Source organism: Ostrea edulis, chromosome 9 (assembly GCF_947568905.1).
Source record: "Ostrea edulis chromosome 9, xbOstEdul1.1, whole genome shotgun sequence".
NCBI lineage: Eukaryota > Metazoa > Mollusca > Bivalvia > Ostreida > Ostreidae > Ostrea > Ostrea edulis.
The window spans coordinates 59,729,144-59,750,721 of NC_079172.1; the positions used below are offsets into that span (position 1 = coordinate 59,729,144).

Sequence of the window (21,578 nt, forward strand, 5' to 3'; positions counted from 1 at the left end):
TCAGGATTTTAAAATCCAATGTTATTTCAACCTAAAATATTAAGTTTCTATTAGAAACACATGCCTAGGATCCACGTATTGCAGACCTGTATTCATAAAGTATAACAACGTTCTTGTCTTTTATATAGGTTGAAGGTTACATGTAAGACAAACTTTTTAATATGCCCGGGTCTGCATATAGTAAGTAAATGAATATGTAAATGTAATGAAACAGAGTCTCTACATATGGTAAATAAATAAAATTATAAATGGATCTATATATAATTTTTATAGCGGATTACTTTGATATACATGTATACAGTATTTTGTTTTTTTATTAATTGAAAAAGTTTAATTCCCAGGAGGACATCCTGTACTTTGATTGTTAAAAAAGGTCGTGTTTTCATAAAGGTTAATAATCATGTTTGTCACATAGAATGAATTAATTGGCAATCTGACAAAGTCAAGACAAAGTTTTGTTCCTTATACATTGTACCGTTAATATTAGCCACATCTCATTCAATAATTCCTCAAAATGTTGACCACTACGTTTCCGATACGCTGCTAATACAGAAAAGTACTCTGTTTAAAACGACCCAATCAGTAGGCGATAGAAAAAAATAAATATAGAAAAAAATCGATGTGACGATGTATTTTTGCACCTTGCTGATTATATGTCGATCCTAATGAAAATTTCAACTAATGAAATCTATAAAGTGTGTACACCAAACCTTCAATACAACCAGTGGCGGATTTAGAGGGGGCGCAGCCGCACCCCCCCCCCCTAAAATTTTCAAATTTAAGGTAAATCGCAGTATCTTGTTTCGGAAATGGTACTAAACGATAAAAGAAACAATAATATCTTTCACTTCCGGAGAAATAAATGACAAAATCTTTTGATTTCTTGAATTAATTTATTGGGAGAACTTAATTTTTTCCAAAAATCTCTTAAAATTTGGGTCATTTGATTAATTTCACCTTATTAAAATGATAGAAAATAGTACAAATTACTAAATAGGAGAAATATTTTAAGCCCCATAAGATCTGTAAAATCCAGGAGCGTCCGGGGCTTCACCCTCGACCCACTGCATCATAAAGTGGCGCCCCCCCCCCTAACCGCAATTCCTTGATCCGCCCCTGACAACAGAGTATGCTGGAAAACGGTCGGTGTAGATATAAAGTTCTTTAATACGAGAGCGAGTCAATAAGTAACCAGCCTAACTTATTTCTGGTTGAGATCCATCTCTTTTTTTATGTAATTACCCTCTTAGTGTGATGCACCAAGACCAACGGTATTCAAGTGCCATCAGCCCAGAACTGAAAAAATCAGGGTCCTTTCCATTGACCAACTCCTCAACTGCCGTCACGACTTCTTCGGAAACGACGTCCACCGATATCCATTTTCAAGTTTGGAAATAGGAAGAAGTCGCTAGGAGCTAGGTCAGGCGAATAGGTAGGATGTGGTATTAATTCATACCCATTTCGCTTTACAGCATGCATTGCAACTTTGCAAGTGTGGACTCTCGCGTTGTCCTGTTGCAACAAAATACATTAAGAGAGTTTACCTCGGCGTTTTTCACGGATGGCAGTTCTCAGCTGGTCTTGCAAGGTTGCATAGTACACTCCAGTTATTGTGCTTCTCTTGGGTTCACCATAATAACGCCTTTTGCGACCCAAAATACTGTGACCCGCAGATGGATGCGTCTTGAACTTCTTTGGACTCGGGGACGCAGGCCCTACCCACTGGTGACTCTGAGCTTTATTCTCTGGCTCATAATAATGAACCCAAGTCTCATCTACAGTCACCAGACGCAACAGAAAAATCATCTTTTGACCTAAAATACTTCAACAAGGCGCTGCATACTGATGTTCTGGTTGCCATTTGCACATCGCTAAGGGAGTTGGGGACCCAACGGGCTGTTTGCTTGTGCATACCTAAACGATCATATAAGATTGTTGAATCGCTGCCATGTTAAATCCCTAATGCCTGTGCTCTTTCTTCCACCTAAATTCGCCTATCATCGTGTACGAGATCCCGAACTTTCTTACACACTTCTTCGTCGGTGGCATCTAGTGGGCGTTCAGACCTGGCTTCATCTTCACCCATAAACATCGGCTAACTCGACGTGTATATCCTTGCCTGTTTTACCTTTTAAATACGGTACTCAACTTTAGATGAAAAGCATGCCTTTGAATCACTAGCCATGTTTGACATTCAATATCTTATTAACGAATGACTCGATACGCGCGCAATTTTGTACCCAGGTATAAAACATTTATTGCAACAAGGCATAAAAATTGTGACCGTCTCGGTCAATCGGAAATGGGATAGGCTGGTTGCTTATTGACCCCTCCTTGTATATAAAAGTTCACCAAGCAAAATTGGAAAGTTTAGTTTATGCATTTTTATTAAACAATTGAATAAGGTACAAACGTACAAAATCATCATGCACAACACAGAATAGGAAATGTCATGTATCTTACAAAAAAATAAGAAATAATATTCTGGGTAAAACGTACTCATAAAAAAGAGAAAAAATACTGATGACTATATATATATATATATACAAATCATTCATATTTTATGCTGTAAGACATGTAAATACATGTGATACTACATGTAAGAGAATTATTCAAAGCGGTTACTTTGTAATATATACATGTATGTACAGCATCAAAAAGTTTCTATTAACATTTATAAACAAATATTTTTATTTAGAATGTGAACAGTCAATTAAAAGTACATCAAACAATTGAACAATTCATTTTTTTTTCAAAAGTAAAAACAGGACAGGACCATGTAAAAAGTAATGAAAAGAGTACTAAACGCTATCTCCATAACATCCCCACATATATTACACGTAAGGAAGTGGTTATAACGATCGGCATTCAAGATACCAGCTTGGTTTCAAAGCTAACAGTGTAAATATATTTACTCCTTGCTTCTCTTAAATTAACAGTTGCAAAACTACACCTTTTCCCGAGCGCTAACCAAATGACTGTTTTCCTAGCATACCGCGTGCTATTTTCCCAATAATTACCGGATATTTGTATATCTAACTACATACCGCGTGCTGTTTTCCCAGTAATCATCGGATCTGTGTATATTTAACTAATACCGCGTGCTGTTTTCCCAGTAATCATCGGATCTGTGTATATCTAACTACATACCGCGTGCTGTTTTCCCAGTAATCATCGGATCTGTGTATATTTAACTAATACCGCGTGCCGTTTTCCCAGTAATCATCGGATCTGTGTATATCTAACTACATACCGCGTGCTGTTTTCCCAGTAATCATCGGATCTGTGTATATTTAACTAATACCGCGTGCTGTTTTCCCAGTAATCATCGGATCTGTGTATATTTAACTAATACCGCGTGTTATTTTCGCAGTAATTATCGGATCTGTGTATATTTAACTAATACCGCGTGCTGTTTTCCCAGTAATCATCGGATCTGTATATATCTAACTACATACCGCGTGCTGTTTTCCCAGTAATCATCGGATCTGTGTATATCTAACTACATACCGCGTGCTGTTTTCCCAGTAATTATCGGATCTGTGTATATCTAACTACATACCGCGTGCTGTTTTCCCAGTAATTATCGGATCTGTGTATATCTAACTACTCTCTGGTCCTTTTTTACGTCACAGTAGCTAATTGGTAGAGCGTTCGCTTGGTAGTCGGGATATCGTGAGTTCGAACCACGCTTGTTTCATGACAGCGTCAAAACATAGGAAGTGATTGCTCCCTCTCCAAACGCTCGGCACCACAAATCTTTTGAATATGACATTAAAAACGGAAGTCTTCTATCGGAGCAGACGTTGATAGGTTTAAGAACCATCACTGCTAGAGCCCTGATCGCTAAGCGTTGGCATAAATTTGGGGTACAATGTACTTATATAGCTGATGACGTCTCAATATCAGTTAAAATAAAACAACCAACCACATTACCACGCATAATGAATTCAGTGTGACCCGTCCCTACTCCTACATAAATAGAACTCGGTGTCAAAACTAACCAAAGCCATTTTCCCACCACGTGTAAATAAGGCGCGTCCAATGCATACATTATACAAATACGATTAACAGAAGATGGGTGAGAGTAAAATTAGCCAGGTATGAACTACAATTTCAACCTATTCCTTCCATTTGGGATGAAATCAAATTATCAACGTTACACATGTATTTTATCGCCATTATAGACACATTAATCATGATGGTGATTCGGAAACAAACAAATAATGATTTGGACCTCTACATATTTTATACAAAATTTTCGCTGCATTCCTCAGGTATCTAATGGTCCCCATTCCATTTCTCTGTCAAATTAATTTTATGGTTGCATTCCTGCTATTATCTTTGCAGCTTCTATCCAAATACCCTCCTAGAGTAGACCGATTTAGAATAGGTCCTCAGTACCCCCTTGCTTGTCCTAAAAGGCAATTACTTGGAGCGGCCTTTCGGATGAGACCGCAGAAACCGAGACTATGTGTCATAGAAGGTGTGGTTTGATAAATATCCCTTCCTTGCTCAAAAGCCGTCATCGCCGAGAATAGGCCTAAATTTTATAGTCCTTCACCGGCATTGGTGACGTCTCCATATGAGTGAAAAATTCTCGAGCGGGACGTTAAACAATATACAACCAACCAACCCTCCTAGAGTTTTGCATCTTTTTTTTACACCATCTCAAATAACGTCTGCTCATTCAAGCTCCGAATAGTGAAAACTATAGTTTAACTAAAAATTAAAAATCAAAAGTGTGTAATGTTTTGAAACGAGCAACCATTCATTTTCCATGCTAAGCAGTAGGAGATCTAGAGGGAGTCATAGAGTTTGAACTTCCCCCTCCCCGCGTTGAACATTTTAAAGAATAAAGGTAATTGTCAATTTTGGTTGAAAAGGTACTATACATGTATTGGATCGCAAGCGCGCTTTGGTCTGAGTCCGTCACTTTTAATCATTACCCTGATCATGTTGATTCACTTTCTTTGAGTGTTTAAAGCAGCTGGACACATTTCGAAACATCATTTTCAAATGAGCTCTCAGAACGAATATATCGGAGACGAATATGACCAAGAACACCATTCCCAAAAGAAAACCTCCCAGAATTCCAATTCCTTGGGAGGAGGTCCGGAAGTCGGTGGCACTTTCCTTCTTCCTGATACTTGAGGACAGATTCCGGACCTGGACCTGCGTAGCTGCCCTCGCTTTCTGTAGGACTGGTCTCATGATGTTCTTAATTTCATCAATTGAATAGTTATTCAGAAACTCCCATTTGCTAACCTTAGGTTCTTCTCTATCTGTAAAGATGTATTTTGACTAAATGTAATGCTTGAATATAAGATACAGTAGTATTTCGGGAACTATTAAGGTGGTGGACTACAATGTCATTGTGGTTGTTTTTCTTTTTAAACACATTAATGAAACTTTAAAAATTAGCAATATATTCCTGTTAAATTTGATTGCCTAGCGAGGTAGGTCGGTCGGTTAATATGTCGACTGCTGATCTGTAAATCATATCGCAGCTTCGAGTTTAGCAGGTTTCATTTTTCTTTCTCATTGCTTTCTTTTAACTTATGACCAAATAAAGTAAATTTGAAATTTTTCAGTTTCAAAATATTATAGTACACTTTTCATCTATATTAAATTTCTCTAATATGGCATTCCTCGTTAAGGTAGCACATGTAGCTTACTTACGGTAAAATCCTAGAACTGCTACACGGTCAACCATTATCAATGCATCATCTGAAATATTCAGAAAACGTCACACAATAGTACATCAGCTTTGTTTACATATCTTGTCCTTAGAATTTTAATCATGTTGTAATCAGATCATTATCGTCCTTTTTTTCATTCCTATTGAAGAGTTTTGTCTATATCCATGTAATATTTAAGACTTGACCCACGATTCTATCCCCTTTCTTGAATCCAGGGCCCATAATTCAAAAATTAACTCCACATAACTTGGGAATGTTTGCATATTAATGTCCTTCTGTGTGGTTCAGTAACTTTTTAAAAGAACGTTTTAATATTTCCCACATACATTCTCATGTTAAACTTTTGAATCCATATTTTAGTTTCACCCTAGCTGGGGGTGGGAGGGGGCATGATTTGATCGAATATGAATCTGCACTACGTTGAAAGGCTATAGCAATATGACTAATTGTGGCCAGTGGTTGTTGAAAAGATTTTGAAAATACTCTTCACCCTTTTTGGTCTGGCTTCTCTTCAGAAAAAATGTTTTAAATACTTTTTTACTGTTATATATTCCAATATTAAACGTTGACACCGTACTGTGGCTCCAACATACTCCGAGGACACTGATCTGATCAAACAGGAAAGTGCTAGCATACTATTATGACTAATCCTCGGTCCTGCTGCTCTTAAGAATATTTCTAAAGATCTTCTATATACCCCTCCTAGGCACCTGATCCCACCTCTTGTATGCATGTATCTAGGGGTCCGTGTTTGCCCAACTCTCTATTTTGTGTTCCTTATACAGTTATGAGGTTGATCACTGTTCGTTATCTTCACCTTTCACATGTTGTTAAGTAAAACTTTGATGATCTATCCATGTCCCATCCGAGTCTATGCCTCCTTGAGAAGGGATTTGAATCTGCAGTACCTAATGATGTTTGTATGTTAATATGATTAAAAGTTTCATAAGATATTTCCCAACTATTGCCTTGGAGATAACAGCTCATCTATCTTGGACCCTTCCTACCCTCCATGGTCATGATTTGAATTTACTGGACTCTGCACTAGTTGTCAATATGGCTGAATTTACTGGACTCTGTACTAACTGTCAATACGACTGAATATACTGGACTCTGCACTAACTGTCAATATGGCTGAATTTACTGGACTCTGTACTAACTGTCAATACAACTGAATTTACTGGACTCTGCACTAACTGTCAATATGGCTGAATTTACTGGACTCTGCACTAACTGTCAATATGACCGATCATAACCTCGCAGACTTCGCACCTACTACATGTATATATATCACCAGGTAAAACTCTGATTCCATATTGAAGCCCCATCCTAAACTCCCTGAAGGCCACTTTGCACTACCTGAAGATTTTATTTGTTAGTACCAAATATATCCCCGCAGTTCTTCATAAGAGTTCCGATAGTTAGGCCGTTGGGCAAACACGGACCCCTGGACACACCAGAGGTGGGATCAGGTATGAGCCCTATATCCTGATTAGGTAAACGGAGTTATCCTCAGTCAAAATCAGTCTGTCAAGAACGGCTTAACAATCGGTATGAAACACATCAGACAGCATTTGACCCAATGCAAGGTATAATATGAGTAAAAAATTCGCGAAGGGACGTAAAACAAACAAACGACTCATACTCATTAAACCCCGTACTCATTAAACCCCACACTCATTAAACCCCATACTCATTAAAACCCATACTCATTAAAACCCGTACTCATTAAATCCCATATTCATTAAACCCCACACTCATTAAACCCCATACTCACTAAAACCCACACTTATCAAACCCCATACTCATTAAAACCCATACTCATTAAAACCCGTACTCATTAAAACCAATACTCATTAAACCCCATACTCATTAAAATCCATACTCATTAAAACCCGTACTCATTAAACCCCATACTCATTAAACCCCATACTCATTAAAACCCAGTAAAACCCATACCCATTACGACTCATATTCATACTCATTAAACCCCATACTCATTAAACCCAATACTCATTAAACCCCATACTCATTAAAACCCATACTCATTAAAACCCCATACTCATTAAACCCCATACTCATTAAACCCCATATTCATTAAAACCCAGTAAAACCCATACCCATTACGACTCATATTAATACTCATTAAACCCCATACTCATTAAAACCCATACGCATTAAAACCCATACTCATTACGACTCATATTCATACTCATTAAAACCCATACTCATTAAAACCCATTAAAACTCATACTCATTAAAACGCATTAAAACCCACACTCATTAAAACCCATTAAAACCAATACTCATTAAAACCCATACTCATTAAAACCCATTAAAACCCATACTCATTAAAACACATTAAAACCCATACTCATTAAACCCATTAAAACCCATACTCATTCAAACCCATACTCATTAAAACCCATATTCATTAAAACCCATGTTCATTAAACCCATAGTCATTAAAACCCATACTCATTAAAACCCATTAAAAACCATACTCATTACGACTCATATTCATACTCTTTGTGAAATAAACTAATTACAACTCCTACTCATAATGACTTACTTACGACTCATTCTCGAAATGACTCATACTAATGATGACTCGTGCTTAATTATAAGTCGTTATACTTGATATGATGCAAAATCAGACGTCTACCACAACAAAAATAAGACAAACTGTTGAAAATGAATAATAATATTCATTTCACACAACAGAAATCTTTATCAGGAGAAATTCTGTAAAAGTCATTCTTACTTTTAGGTTTGTAAAAATGAAACGTGCATTGTTGTTGTGGATTTGGAAATTTGAGCTTCATACGTTGGGTGTAGATGCACGATAGTGGCTTTGGGTTCCTTGATAGCTACAAAGTATATGCCTTGATTTAGATGTATGAAAGGGTGAAATTAAAGAACAGTAATCAAACTTATAAACAATACAAATTTAAGAATTTGGCAAACAGGGAACCATGAAAACATCAGAGGTACAAATGTACATTTGTAGGATCAAATGTCTAAGAGGAGTAAGCATCCCATGTTGTCTGATCACAATTGCCACCAGCATTCGACCTAATAAACGATTGTATTTGCAAATAGATCAGAGTAACAACCACAAAATTTGCAAAATGCTGATCGTAAACAAGATTGTTGAAAGCCCTGTAACATCAATTTATTTCTCAATAGACTGTCTCGGCTTCAAAAATTGATCATACGCAGAACATGCTGTCCCGTATCGAATCAGTTAAGAGACATAAACACCATATGCAAGTGATAATGGAATATATGTACATAGATATGGGAAGTTGAAAATGGAAAAGCTGAAGCAATCCCGTTTGTCATAAAGTTGAATTAGTTTGCCATTAATAAAATATCTAGGTATGGAACAGATGTGGAATAATGTGCCGTCTTTTATGTGGAGTTTATTGGGATGTATTGATTTGACATATGAATGAAAGTGAATAATTTTTATAGATAAAGCGTCGTTGGTGTATTCAGATATCAAGCCGAAAGCCATGCAGACGATTTTAAATAAATTCTGTTTCATAAGAATACAAAAACAGATGAGATAATAAAGGAGCATAATTTTTTTTTTATGTAAGGTGAAGATAACGAACTGTGCTCAATCTCATAACTCCTCTATAAAGGTGAAGATAACGAACAGTGCTCAATCTCATAACTCCTCTATAAAGGTGAAGATAACGAACAGTGCTCAATCTCATAACTCCTATATAAAGGTGAAGATAACGAACAGTGCTCAATCTCATAACTCCTATAAAGGTGAAGATAACGAACAGTGCTCAATCTCATAACTCCTATATAAAGGTGAAGATAACGAACAGTGCTCAATCTCATAACTCCTATATAAAGGTGAAGATAACGAACAGTGCTCAATCTCATAACTCCTATATAAAGGTGAAGATAACGAACAGTGCTCAATCTCATAACTCTTATGTAAAAGTGAAGATAACGAACAGTGCTCAATCTCATAACTCCTATAAAGGTGAAGATAACGAACAGTGCTCAATCTCATAACTCCTATATAAAGGTGAAGATAACGAACAGTGCTCAATCTCATAACTCCTATATAAAGGTGAAGATAACGAACAGTGCTCAATCTCATAACTCCTATATAAAGGTGAAGATAACGAACAGTGCTCAATCTCATAACTCCTATAAGCAATACAATATACAAAATTCTAAAAACTCGTTGCCAAAGACTATGTAGATATTGTCAATGAGGAACTCCATCATATTTCAATATTAACGTCCGAATATTTTTTTAGTTGAATCAGCGTAGTATTTAAAGTATTTTTTTATTACTAATCACAAGATATGATGGACTCCGAGTTCCATTCCTATTGAAAAGGGATATCTTTATGTCAATTTTTCATAAGGAATACGAATTGTCGGAACATATACACAGTTTTTAAGATGTTATTATGAACGATAAATTATTTTCAAAGCGAAGTGCATAAGTAAAATTGTGCAAGAAAAGATTTATTTCCTGTCTCTATCTATAAACACAAATTACAATTCAAGGAAGTCCCCATAAAGTCAACAAATTCTACCTCAGCTGTTACTACATTATTGTACCATTGAATTTTGTACTTCAGCGCATTAAAACACAACTCAGTTAGGAGAGCAGTTTACAATGAAATCTCAAACTTTGCGAACATGAGACATGCAACACCTTCTATATTATAATGTATAATATTTGTATTTTATGAATTTGATCTCTCGGTCGGATATCCGAAAATTGTGAGAGACAGTGTAGATCACAAAATCATTGATCACCATTGTCAACTGATATAAGAAATTCTTTAATACACGTACGTCAATAGTTACTGATTTACTCTCATTGACCTCTTCATTGGGCCAGAATTCCAACTCCAGGGTTCCAATGTAATCAGAAACTTCAATACCACATATATAGAATGGTTTATTTTCTTCATGCTGTAAAACATAAACAAAATTTAGTATCGGCTAGTACGATTAAATATCTAAAACTAAGTACGCATAAACATAAACACAATTTAGTATCGGCTAGTACGATTAAATATTTAAAACTAAGTACGCATAAACATGTAAGCTAATACGATGAAACATTTAATGTGCCGTGCCGTATTGAACCATATTTTAGTCGATCTTAAAAACGCGACCAAGTTTTGTCAGTATGATAAACTATGAAAAATAATATAGGTTATTTTATGAATATACAAATAATCACACTTAATTGACGGAGCACCCCTAAGAAAATTAGGGAATGACAAGTACAACTTGTCTAAGCTCTTTCACAGGAAGTAGATAGTGGTACAAATTGACAAATTCCTCTACTTCCTCTTAAAATTTTCCCGTCAAGAGAGATACATTGTTTTCCAAAGTGAATCTGAAAACCCACCCACCCAGCCCTCTTTTTCATACTAATGATGATGATAATCATTTCATGTACAGCAAACAATGCAACAGTAATCTGCGTCTAGTTTTCTCTTTTTTCAGATTCATCAGAGGACCTATACAATCGCTGACATCAAAGATGAAATTTCCTGGAGCAGCAAGACCACCTGAGGCATCAAATCTCACCTTTTGTGCATTGAAGTCAATGAACCATACTTCTCACAATAATTATAGTCCAAAAACTCTATAATAGAGCCATCACTGCAGTGTCGAACAGATTGATTTTAATCAAACAGATTGACTTTAATCAAACTATTAAGATCAAACATTCATAACTTAATCCGTCGCATTGTCCTTTCCTGTCACCGGGTCTGGGGGGACTTAAAGGGGGGTTTCGGGACATTTTTGGTCTGTGTTTCTCCCATCTGTCAACTAAGACAGGGACATGTGTTGTTTAGTGGGGAAAGTGTCACCCCTCATGTAATGTATGGTTGGGGTTCTACAAGTTTAAGCCATACTTGGTGCCCCCTTCACCTCTTTTAAAAGGAGGGAAGGCTCACAGTCTGGAGTACTCGGTGTCAGTAAGTACTATTTAACCAGGGAGCAATCTCTCGGAAACAGGGTAAACAGATATGTCCCGGGCCATTCCCGTCCATATGTGGGTTTGTCAAGCATTGGGACTTCCGGGCATTTGTGTTCAACACAAGGCCTCCGTCATGCCCGTTATGCACCTTGGGTGTTGGTATTTCGGTTGTAACCCCAGACCTTGTACATATTTGGTGGATAATGCGGCCAATTATCTCCATTGTCCTAAAACTCTTTAGTGATTGTAGTGCTTGCAGTTGATTGTAATACTTGGTGTAATAGAGTTAAATAAATGTGAAAATGAATTCAGAGTGTTGTCGTTACATTCCTTAAGTAAAAGGAATAGTGGAAAAAGGCAAATTGATGGTGCCTACTGGAATGTTCAATTGTAGTAAAAATGTAGTATGATTACACAGAGGATCAGGCGACTCAAATACTAAGAAGGTTACCAATTGCTGAGTCGACTTGGCGACTGTTCAATTAATATGATTTGATAGAGTGATTGTATATTGTTTAATGTCCCTCCCGATAAGTTTTCACTCATATGGAGGCACCAACATTGCCGGTGAAGGGCTGCAAAATTTAGGCTATGCTCAGCGATTACGGCCTTTGAGCAGGGGTGGGTTTTTTTATCTGCCACACCTGCTGTGACACGGAGCCTCGGTTTTTTCCGGTTTCATCGAAAGGACCACCCCATTTAGTCGCCTCTTACGACATGCAAGGGGTTTTGAGGACCTTTTCTAACCCGGATGCCCACAATTTCGACAAATTATAACCTGATATTAAAGAATTACTGGTCTACTCAATGTGAGCAGAACACGTTGATTTTCTAATGCATATTTATGAAAGAATGCCGTTCATGGTGGATGTGTGCAAGCGCGCGAGAAAAATATTAGAAACACCATGGAAGATGAGGGTTTCGTTTACAGTATATAGTCGTACTGACGAGTGATTTCATGTTAAGTACTGCTCCACATAAGAGTCAAGCAGGTCGTATAATAGGCGTGGTACATGAATACATGTATCTTAAAACTGAGAAATTTCTGTTTAAAAACATTTATTTCAGTGTAATATACCTATCAATGGTAAAAAAATACCTTGTCCTTCATTTAGTGTATGATTCTAGGTCTGAAACCAAATGCACGTTCTTGTATGAAAATAACTGAATATGTGCTATGTTCAGAATTCAATAAATCATATTCCCAAATGAATATTAGAAAGTTTAAATTTCTAGGTAATTACTATATTCATATTCAATCCTGAGGAGCATCTAAAATTTTGTGTAAATCGATGTAGGCATAGAAATCGACTTCTAAAATTTTATTTTTAGAAAACACCATTATTTGCCGTACGAGTTATGTTCCTTCAGTACACAGAGTGTAGGTGGCGGTTAAAATCATGATGATAGCATCCACTTATGCCCCTGTTGAACCTATCACATATTTACACCGGAAACAAATCTAGTTTATTTGAAATATTGTTCAAGAGCAATTTCGTGCCATTTGAGATAGTGAGAAGTTGGTGAACGTGAACTTACATACTTGCCATCTGTGCTGGCATTCGGATTTAGACCGTTAAATCAAGGCTTTGAATACTGTTTGTGCTACCCACAGATACAGTCGTGGAATGCATTATTTCCCCATGGATACACTATGGAACGCCAAATCAACATATATTCAAATATTTGAACCTTATCTTCAAATAATTGTACCTATCTTCAAATGAATTAAAGATAGGTATAATTGAATTAAACCTATTTTAATTCATTTGGAGATAGGTACAATTGATTTGAAGATGGGCATAATAGAATTGAAGATACATGTACGTACAAATGCCATGAATTAAAGGGAAAGGCAATCCAAAAAGATTACATGATAAAAGATAGGATCAATTATATGATAAAAATTTGTCATACTATTCTATTGATATACGACCTAGATAAGCTTCAGTAATAATTTGAAAACGTTAAAAATTGAAATTCCCGCCATCTATAGAGGCTGTCATGACGTGGAACTCATTTGTTTTCAAGACCCCAAAACTCAAATATTTTGATGTCACACCATCTGTTCCTGTTTTGATGAGATTCTAAGATCATCAAATATTTGCATGTGGTAGATTTTACGAATAAATAGGTTGATGCCTTCCTGTAAAGCTGTTAATTGCACTGATGTGAAGGGGAGATGGGGAAAAAGTTGGGTGGGTTTTTTTCTCTCGAAATTCCTGACCCAAGCAATTCATCTGAAAAGAAAAGACTATATGTAAACTGTAAAAAATTTGTATGAAGAAACGTGTACTGTCTGCCTGGTCTGCTACTTGACTTAACGTCTTCTTTTCTCAGTTTCTTCTTGCGAAATAACGGGCTCAAATCTATACGGCTCCAATCTTAACTGTTCGTGACTTGTCAAGTTTACAGTTCTGCTGATGAAATAAACCGGAATAGACGGTGTGACGTCATAAATTAAACTTCAATGGCCGCTCTCTTAGCGGCGGGTAATTCAAAATATATGATAGATTAATATTGATTCAATCGTTAAGCAAGGATTTTTGTTGTTAAAGACTGTTATTTATGATATCAGTAAGTATACCTTCATTCATAAAAGCAACAATGTGGTTAGGGTTGTCCTTCTCTTTAAAAATAGGTATAATAGAATTGAATATAGGTGTAATTGAATTGAACCTATCTTTAATTATAAAGATAATGACAATAACAACTACTCCCCCAACAAATTCCAATACGTCATTTTTTGTTTCCGGTACGTCACTATTGGCGCGAAAGTGCAGTAGAATTGGTATATAATTTTCTCTCACACATGGCCATATAGGTATTTTTATTTAAATATATATTGCTATTTGCACATTTTAGATTTTGAAAATACCTTTATTTCTGCTTTCAACCTGGTCGTTGCTCTGCACGCTCTGTGCGTTTCCCTCCATCATGTCCATGATGGCTCTAGCTGTTAGAGGGAGCGTTCATTATTTTCCATAAAATGAATTGAACCTAAGCATAATTGAATTTTACCTATCTTCAAATTCCTTATGGATATGTTTTAATTATACCTATCTTTAAATCAATTGTTCCTATCTTCAAATGAATTAAAGATAGGTATAATTCGTTTGAACCTATCTTTAATTGAATTAAATATAGATGTAATTCATTTGAACCTAGGTTCAATTATTTAGAGATAGGTATAATTATTTACACCTATCTCTAATTCATTTAGACCTCTTTAATTCAATTGTACCTACATGTATTTTCAATTCATTTGAAGATGTGTTCAATTACTCAATATTTGAAGATAGGTTCAAACATTTGAATATATGTTAATTTGGCGTTCCATAAAACGAGTGGTTAGAGCATCGCGCTCAAAATCATACGGCCTCTCTTCCACCAATAAATACTGGGCGCCACCAGATAACTGAAAATTCGTTGAGTGTGGCGGAAAACAGCAAACAAAACAAAAATACAGCTTACAAGACAGATTCACAAATATGTCTTATTGTAATATGATAGTACTAGTTCCAATGCTTGTTGGACAGCATTCAAATATTTGAAGATGAACGCAGGAATTTTTATCCATCATTAAAATATGCCTCTAAAATAGCCATTTTAGAATGTATCAAATACACCTCTTTTCCAGACAGAAATAAAATCATAATAGAAATATTCAAACCATTAACTAAATATCAAACTGAGTAACAAACTACTACAAATTATTATTTTATGATGATTTCATATGAAATCAAACAACTAAATCCAGCATATTTGAATGAAAATTGTCATTTTTCACGTAAAAAGTGTCTATTTTGTGACCTGAATGATATGCATGTGTTGCCATGGCAACGGAGTTGCATATCAACCAAACTATAATGGTTTTACATTGCTTATTTGAGATTAAGTTGACGTACCATTGAAGAACGGTGACAGTGCGTGCTGGATCCTATATTTAAGTGGTTACAGAGAATGGCTGTTGATGAAATATCATTATAATTTCAAATGATATTTTAAGTAATGGGTAGGTATTTACACCAAAAGAATGTATTTACAACTATAACTAAAATTAATGATTTTATGACTGATATTGTTGGATATATCCAGTCTTGGGTTTTACGAATTTTTTTACCTTATAAAATGTTGAAAAGGGGGAAAATCCTAATTTGACTCATTATTGATTATCTCCCATAATCATGGACATTGACCAGATATTACAATTAACATTAATGTATTTTTTAGTATCAACAGTTTTATAAACCCTATATTTCATTACAATACATTTATTTTAAAACAATATCAAATTTTTGCATTATTTGATTTTTAAATCTTACTGTTATAGCATGAAATAATTGGATAATAGCTATTGGATATGTCTTAAACTAGGTAATCATTACTATGGAAACCAGACAGGTGTAAGAAAAAAAATTAAGGTTAATTTTCACTGCTAAAGGCAAAAGGTAGCACCATGCCAAGTTTCATCAAAATCAACAGACCTTGATGTCCCAATCCCTGCCTGACTCTTATATAGAGTAGTATTTAAACATGAAATGTAACTCGCCCTCCATTGTTTAAAATGGTTCTCTCTACCCTGTTTTTGTCTGATTGGTTTTTATCTTTGAATGTGTCCCGCCAACAGCATGCAGGACGTCCATACTTTCACGTCGCCATGTAATTGTTGACTTTCGAAATTCTGCGTGCAACGTCACGTGATCATGAATATTTTGAAATGGGGCGTTCACGATCCGATTTGGAGAACACATGATTAAATAGGAAATTAGCTTGATTACCTTTAAATCCGATTGAGTTAAAATTGTATAATATGCATAGTGTATAGCGTATATAGCTTGATCTAAACCACATGTTTTCTATTCCAACTATATTAATATCCAAAGATTACGGCTTAGATAGCTTTAAAAGCTAGTACAATTAAACATGTAAGTTATTGTGATTAAACATTGTAAACTAATAATAAATTTAACATATTAGTACGATTACCAAATACGGTTAGACATGTAAGCTCGTACATTTAAACATATGAGCGAGATAAATATGATTAAACATGTGAGCTAATACAATTAAACATGAAAGTCAATACAATAATCAAACATGTGAGCTAATATAGAATAAAGAGTTCGGCAAACACAGACTCCTGGACATATCAGAGGTGGGGTTAGGAGCCTAGGAGGAGTAAGCATCCCCTGTCGACCGATCACACCCGCTGTGAATCCTATGTCCTAATCAGGTACATAGAGTAATTCGTACTCAAAATAAGTGTACCAAGAACGGCCAAACGATTAGTGTGAAAGACGCCAGACGGCATTTGAACCAATGATAGGTTGTATCGGTCAACTAGATCGTTATAACGACCATAGAATTTGCAAAATACTGACTTTAAACGATACTGCTAAAACCCCTGTAACATAATCTTGTTTGTCAATGGCCTGCTTCGATTTAAACACTGATCATACGCAAAACAAGCTCTCGTGTATCGAATCAGTTGAGATATAAAAACACCATATGCAGGTTATCATGGAATATTGCTACATGTATATAAATATGGGAAGTTGACCATGGAGAAGCTGAAATCATCTCGTTTATCATAGCGTTTAGTTGTTATTTTCAATAAGATATTTAAGTATTTCGAGTTCACAGGGACATATCGAATCGACATATGAATGGAAATTATTATTGTCAATGGATAAAACGTCGTTGATATATCTAAATGTCGAGTTGAAGGCCGCAGCAAGATATTTTTTCTTCTCACGTAGAAGCTTTTGAATAAATTGTGTCTCAAAAGAATATAAAAACAGGTCAGCTAACAAAGGACCACAATTCGTGTCCATGAGAATTCCTACAGATTGTTGGAAGACCTGATCATCAAAGACTACGAATATGTCGTCAATGAGGAACTCCAGCATGTTTTTTTTAACTTCAGAATACTTCTGCGTGGAATTAGGGTGGTGTTTAACAAAGTAATTTTTGGGGATGACTGATCACTAGATACGAATATTTCCTTTTTCCATTTTTGTTGAAGAAGCAACTGTTTATGATGTCAAAAAGTCTAGTCTTTAATTCATCGTGAGGAATGGTCATGTGAAGTGTTGAAAAGTCATACATTTTGCTGTTGTTGATTTGAGGAAAGTTCTGCAATTTCAGATTTACAGAAAGTTCTTTAGAATATTTGAGAATCAACATTTGATTTACACCACTTCTTGCATACGTTTGAAGTTTCTCCTTCACAACTCTTAATAATTCCGTGAGGAGCAAAGATAGGGACTTGGTAGAACATTTACTCGATCCAGCAATACATCTTTCTTTGTAAGGGTTTTTGTGAAGTTTAGAAATCCAGGGTAGGTACGGTAAATCATATTCATCCATCCCATTGACTAATATATCAAATATGTCTAAACTGCGCAGTGGGATTAAGGTGTCTTTAGTAAAATTAAAACAAAAATCATAAAAGGTACTTCAGTGCACTCCATATTATATGACGTAACAATATAAAAATACGTCACGATGTACAGGTCTATAGTTGTATCACGGGTGAAATATCATATATCTTCTCGCCATTTACTACCGTTATGCAGTGTTCAAGCTGTATATGTGTAAATCTGTTTGCCAGATGATTTTTCCCGGTTTTCTTTGATGATATACAAGTCTCATATTTTCATATATATAGCATGGACTAAAGTATTCTTTATATTACATTGTGACCTTAAATGATATTTTATTTCGGTCAAGGTATATTCCTAGAGGTAATAATTGCAGATTTATTATTTTCATATGCTGTTCGTTATCTTCACCTATTCATACGGAAGTTAGGATATTGTGCCTCGTTTTGATAAGATCTGGCAGTGAATGTGGGAAATACCCAACCTTTGAGTCGAGATTATGGAAAAGGCTAAACATGAGGGAATATTGTACCGGTCTGGATCACTTTTTAAATTTACCAAAGCAATGTCGACATATCAAGCTCAAACTCCAAATTATTTGCATTTTTCACATGTGCCGATGTGATAAACAACTGAAATTCTAGCGGATAAAATTAGCTCTACCTCACTTGTATGATGACGTAATAGTTAAGCGATAGTAATTTCCTCATGTGATACGATGTTTGTTTATGTATTGTCAAACGATTTCAGTAAAAATATGCGACGCTTGGAAGAATTCTAGTTTAATTTGAATATGCTGTTATTACTTGTTATTTTACTCGGGTCACCTTAAACCCACTGTGTGAAGCATGGTTTTGAAGCATTTTCTCTTTTAAAATATCAGTTGGAATATAAGTACAAATACAAAATGTGGAATTAATGCCAAGTTCGTTTAAAATACAGTTGTAAACATCAACCTTACAAACAAACACAACATTCTTGCAGGCTTTGTCAGCTTCAACCAAAACATATTTCTCATGTAACCTATCTAATTCTTTGATCACTTCTGGTTTGCTAAACACAGAAGGATAAATGGTGCGTACTTTTGTTTTGATGTGTCTAATACGGGATTTTAATACTCCTCTTATACTTTTAATCCATTCTGACAATGTATCATGTTCTTCTTTTTCATATTTGGCACATCTTCGACATAATTCACAACAGAGATGAAGTCCTGTCGTCAATTGAAAGACCAAGGTTCTTTGAATTATTTAGGACCTTTTAAGATAAGTGATTTCAGGTCCTCATTCTCAACTATATCAACATAACCAGTAATGACATGTCCAGCTGGACTATAGTTGAAAAAAGACGTAGAACAAGACCACGTGGGTGGATTACGTATAAGATGGTCTATATGTAGGCACTGCAAAGTTTGTTTACAATTAAAAAGTTTGGATGCAATAGTAGAAGTATATTTGTTGGAAATACAGGGTGTAAACTTGAACTTGAAATATTTTGGAATGCAAAACTGACTTTTTTTTATGACGGCATCTATTCCTTTGTTAGTGAGTTTAAGGAATTGGCAGTTTGATTCTGAGGAATATCGCCCATGACCCGTGGAGGTTTAAAGAGCCTGTAAGGGACAATATCCATAATTATAGAGTTCAGTCGATATTCTGTTGTTGAAAAATCCAAGTATGGACTAGCTTTGGCTTCTTCAAATAACGTATTCAAAACACTCAATGAAATATAGTAATGTGTTGTGCGAATATCATATGGACCTAAATGACTGTTGACGTAGGGTAAAAAACCAAGTATCACAATATTATCAAATATCCACCACAAGATATTGAACATACAACACACTATATTGAACATACGTCACAAGATTATCGAACATACATCGCAAAATATAGAATATGTATCACACGATTATCGAATATATATCACAAGATATTGAAAATACATGTACATCACAAGATTATCGAATATACACCACAAGATATTGAACATACATCACAAGATTATCGAATATACATCACAAGATATTGAACATACATCACAAGATTATCGACCTTGCATCACAAGATTATCGAACTTGCATCGCAAAATTATCGAATATATATTACAATATATTGAATATACGTCACGAGATATTGAACATACATCACAAGCTTATCGAATCTATACGTCACAAGGTACTGAACATACAACACAAGATATTGAACATACATCACAAGATTATCAAACATGCATAATAATTGCATAGCTGAAAATAAACGACCAATTCCTACAAATATATCTAGTAGATGTAAATACAATAGTATAATGATAGTAAAAAAAAAAAGGAGAATGACAATACAAATTAAATATCATAGACTGTTCTTAGTTCAAGAGCTTTGCAAATTAATTTTCCTAAGTTACAAAGTTCTGAAACATTGTTCACACTTAATAGTTGTATACATTTGAACATGGAGGGTTTACTCCAATAATACCTTTTCACTAATTTAGCTCTAATCTGACAATATACAGGACAGACTAACAAAAAGTGGGATTCATCCTCAATTTCAGTGATACATGTTTTACAAAACCTTTTTTCACGTGGTACATTTTTATGTCTGCCAGTTTCTATGGATAAATTATGTGATGATAACCTTATTTTGGTAATACCCTTTTTGTACCATCTAGGAATAGATTTTTCTAGGTAATATTACAACCAAAAATTACGGCTTTGCATTTTCACAGATATTGTACAAACATTCATATGCAGCATTAAATACACAATTTTCAGACTGCAATAGTTTAAACCAAAACTTGAACATTCTCAAAATACGAACGTGATACAATGGTAAATGCCCTGTTTCAAAATTTCCTTGGTTGTATTAGTGTTTTACGAACACAATTGCAAATTTAAAACAATCCAGGTGAACCTTTTCAATGCTAGGTCATATCCGTAATTCAAAATGCTACAGACATAAGTATCGAAAAGGGAAAACAAGGTACAATGATTTAAATACAATTGTTTTATGGTTGATGTAAGGGCAAATGATGATTTGCTACTTTGTAATACTTACATACAACACAAAATATCAAACATAAATCACACGATTATAGAACATATATCACAAGATATAGAATATGCATCACAAGATTATCGAATATATATCTCAAGATGTTGAAAATCCATCACAAGATCATTGAATATACATCACAAGATATCAAACATACACCACAAGATATCAAACATACATCACAAGATATCAAACATACACCACAAGATATCAAACATACATCACAAGATATCAAACATACACCACAAGATATCAAACATACATCACAAGATACATCACAAGATATCAAACATACATCACAAGATATCAAACATACATCACAAGATACATCACAAGATATCAAACATACATCACAAGATATTGAACATATGTCACAAGATACTGAACCTACTTCACAAGATGTTGAACATATGTCACAAGATAAAAAAAAAATGGACTTTTGGCATTTATATTGCCA

At 35.1% G+C, this 21,578-nt stretch overlaps 1 protein-coding gene across 1 annotated transcript in view; it reads right to left on the reverse strand.

Annotated features, from left to right (window-relative positions):
- Positions 1-2,369: 2,369 nt before the first annotated feature.
- LOC125658272 (uncharacterized) overlaps positions 2,370-21,578 on the reverse strand; it is a 72,664-nt gene continuing 53,455 nt past the window's right edge. Inside the window, exons 12-15 of the mRNA XM_048889492.2 lie at positions 10,542-10,661; positions 8,467-8,572; positions 5,683-5,730; positions 2,370-5,285 (exon numbers count right to left, since the gene is read on the reverse strand). Of these exons, the coding sequence (XP_048745449.2) occupies positions 4,939-5,285; positions 5,683-5,730; positions 8,467-8,572; positions 10,542-10,661 (621 nt within the window). The 3' untranslated portion in view covers positions 2,370-4,938. The remainder of the gene's footprint in view (positions 5,286-5,682; positions 5,731-8,466; positions 8,573-10,541; positions 10,662-21,578) is intronic.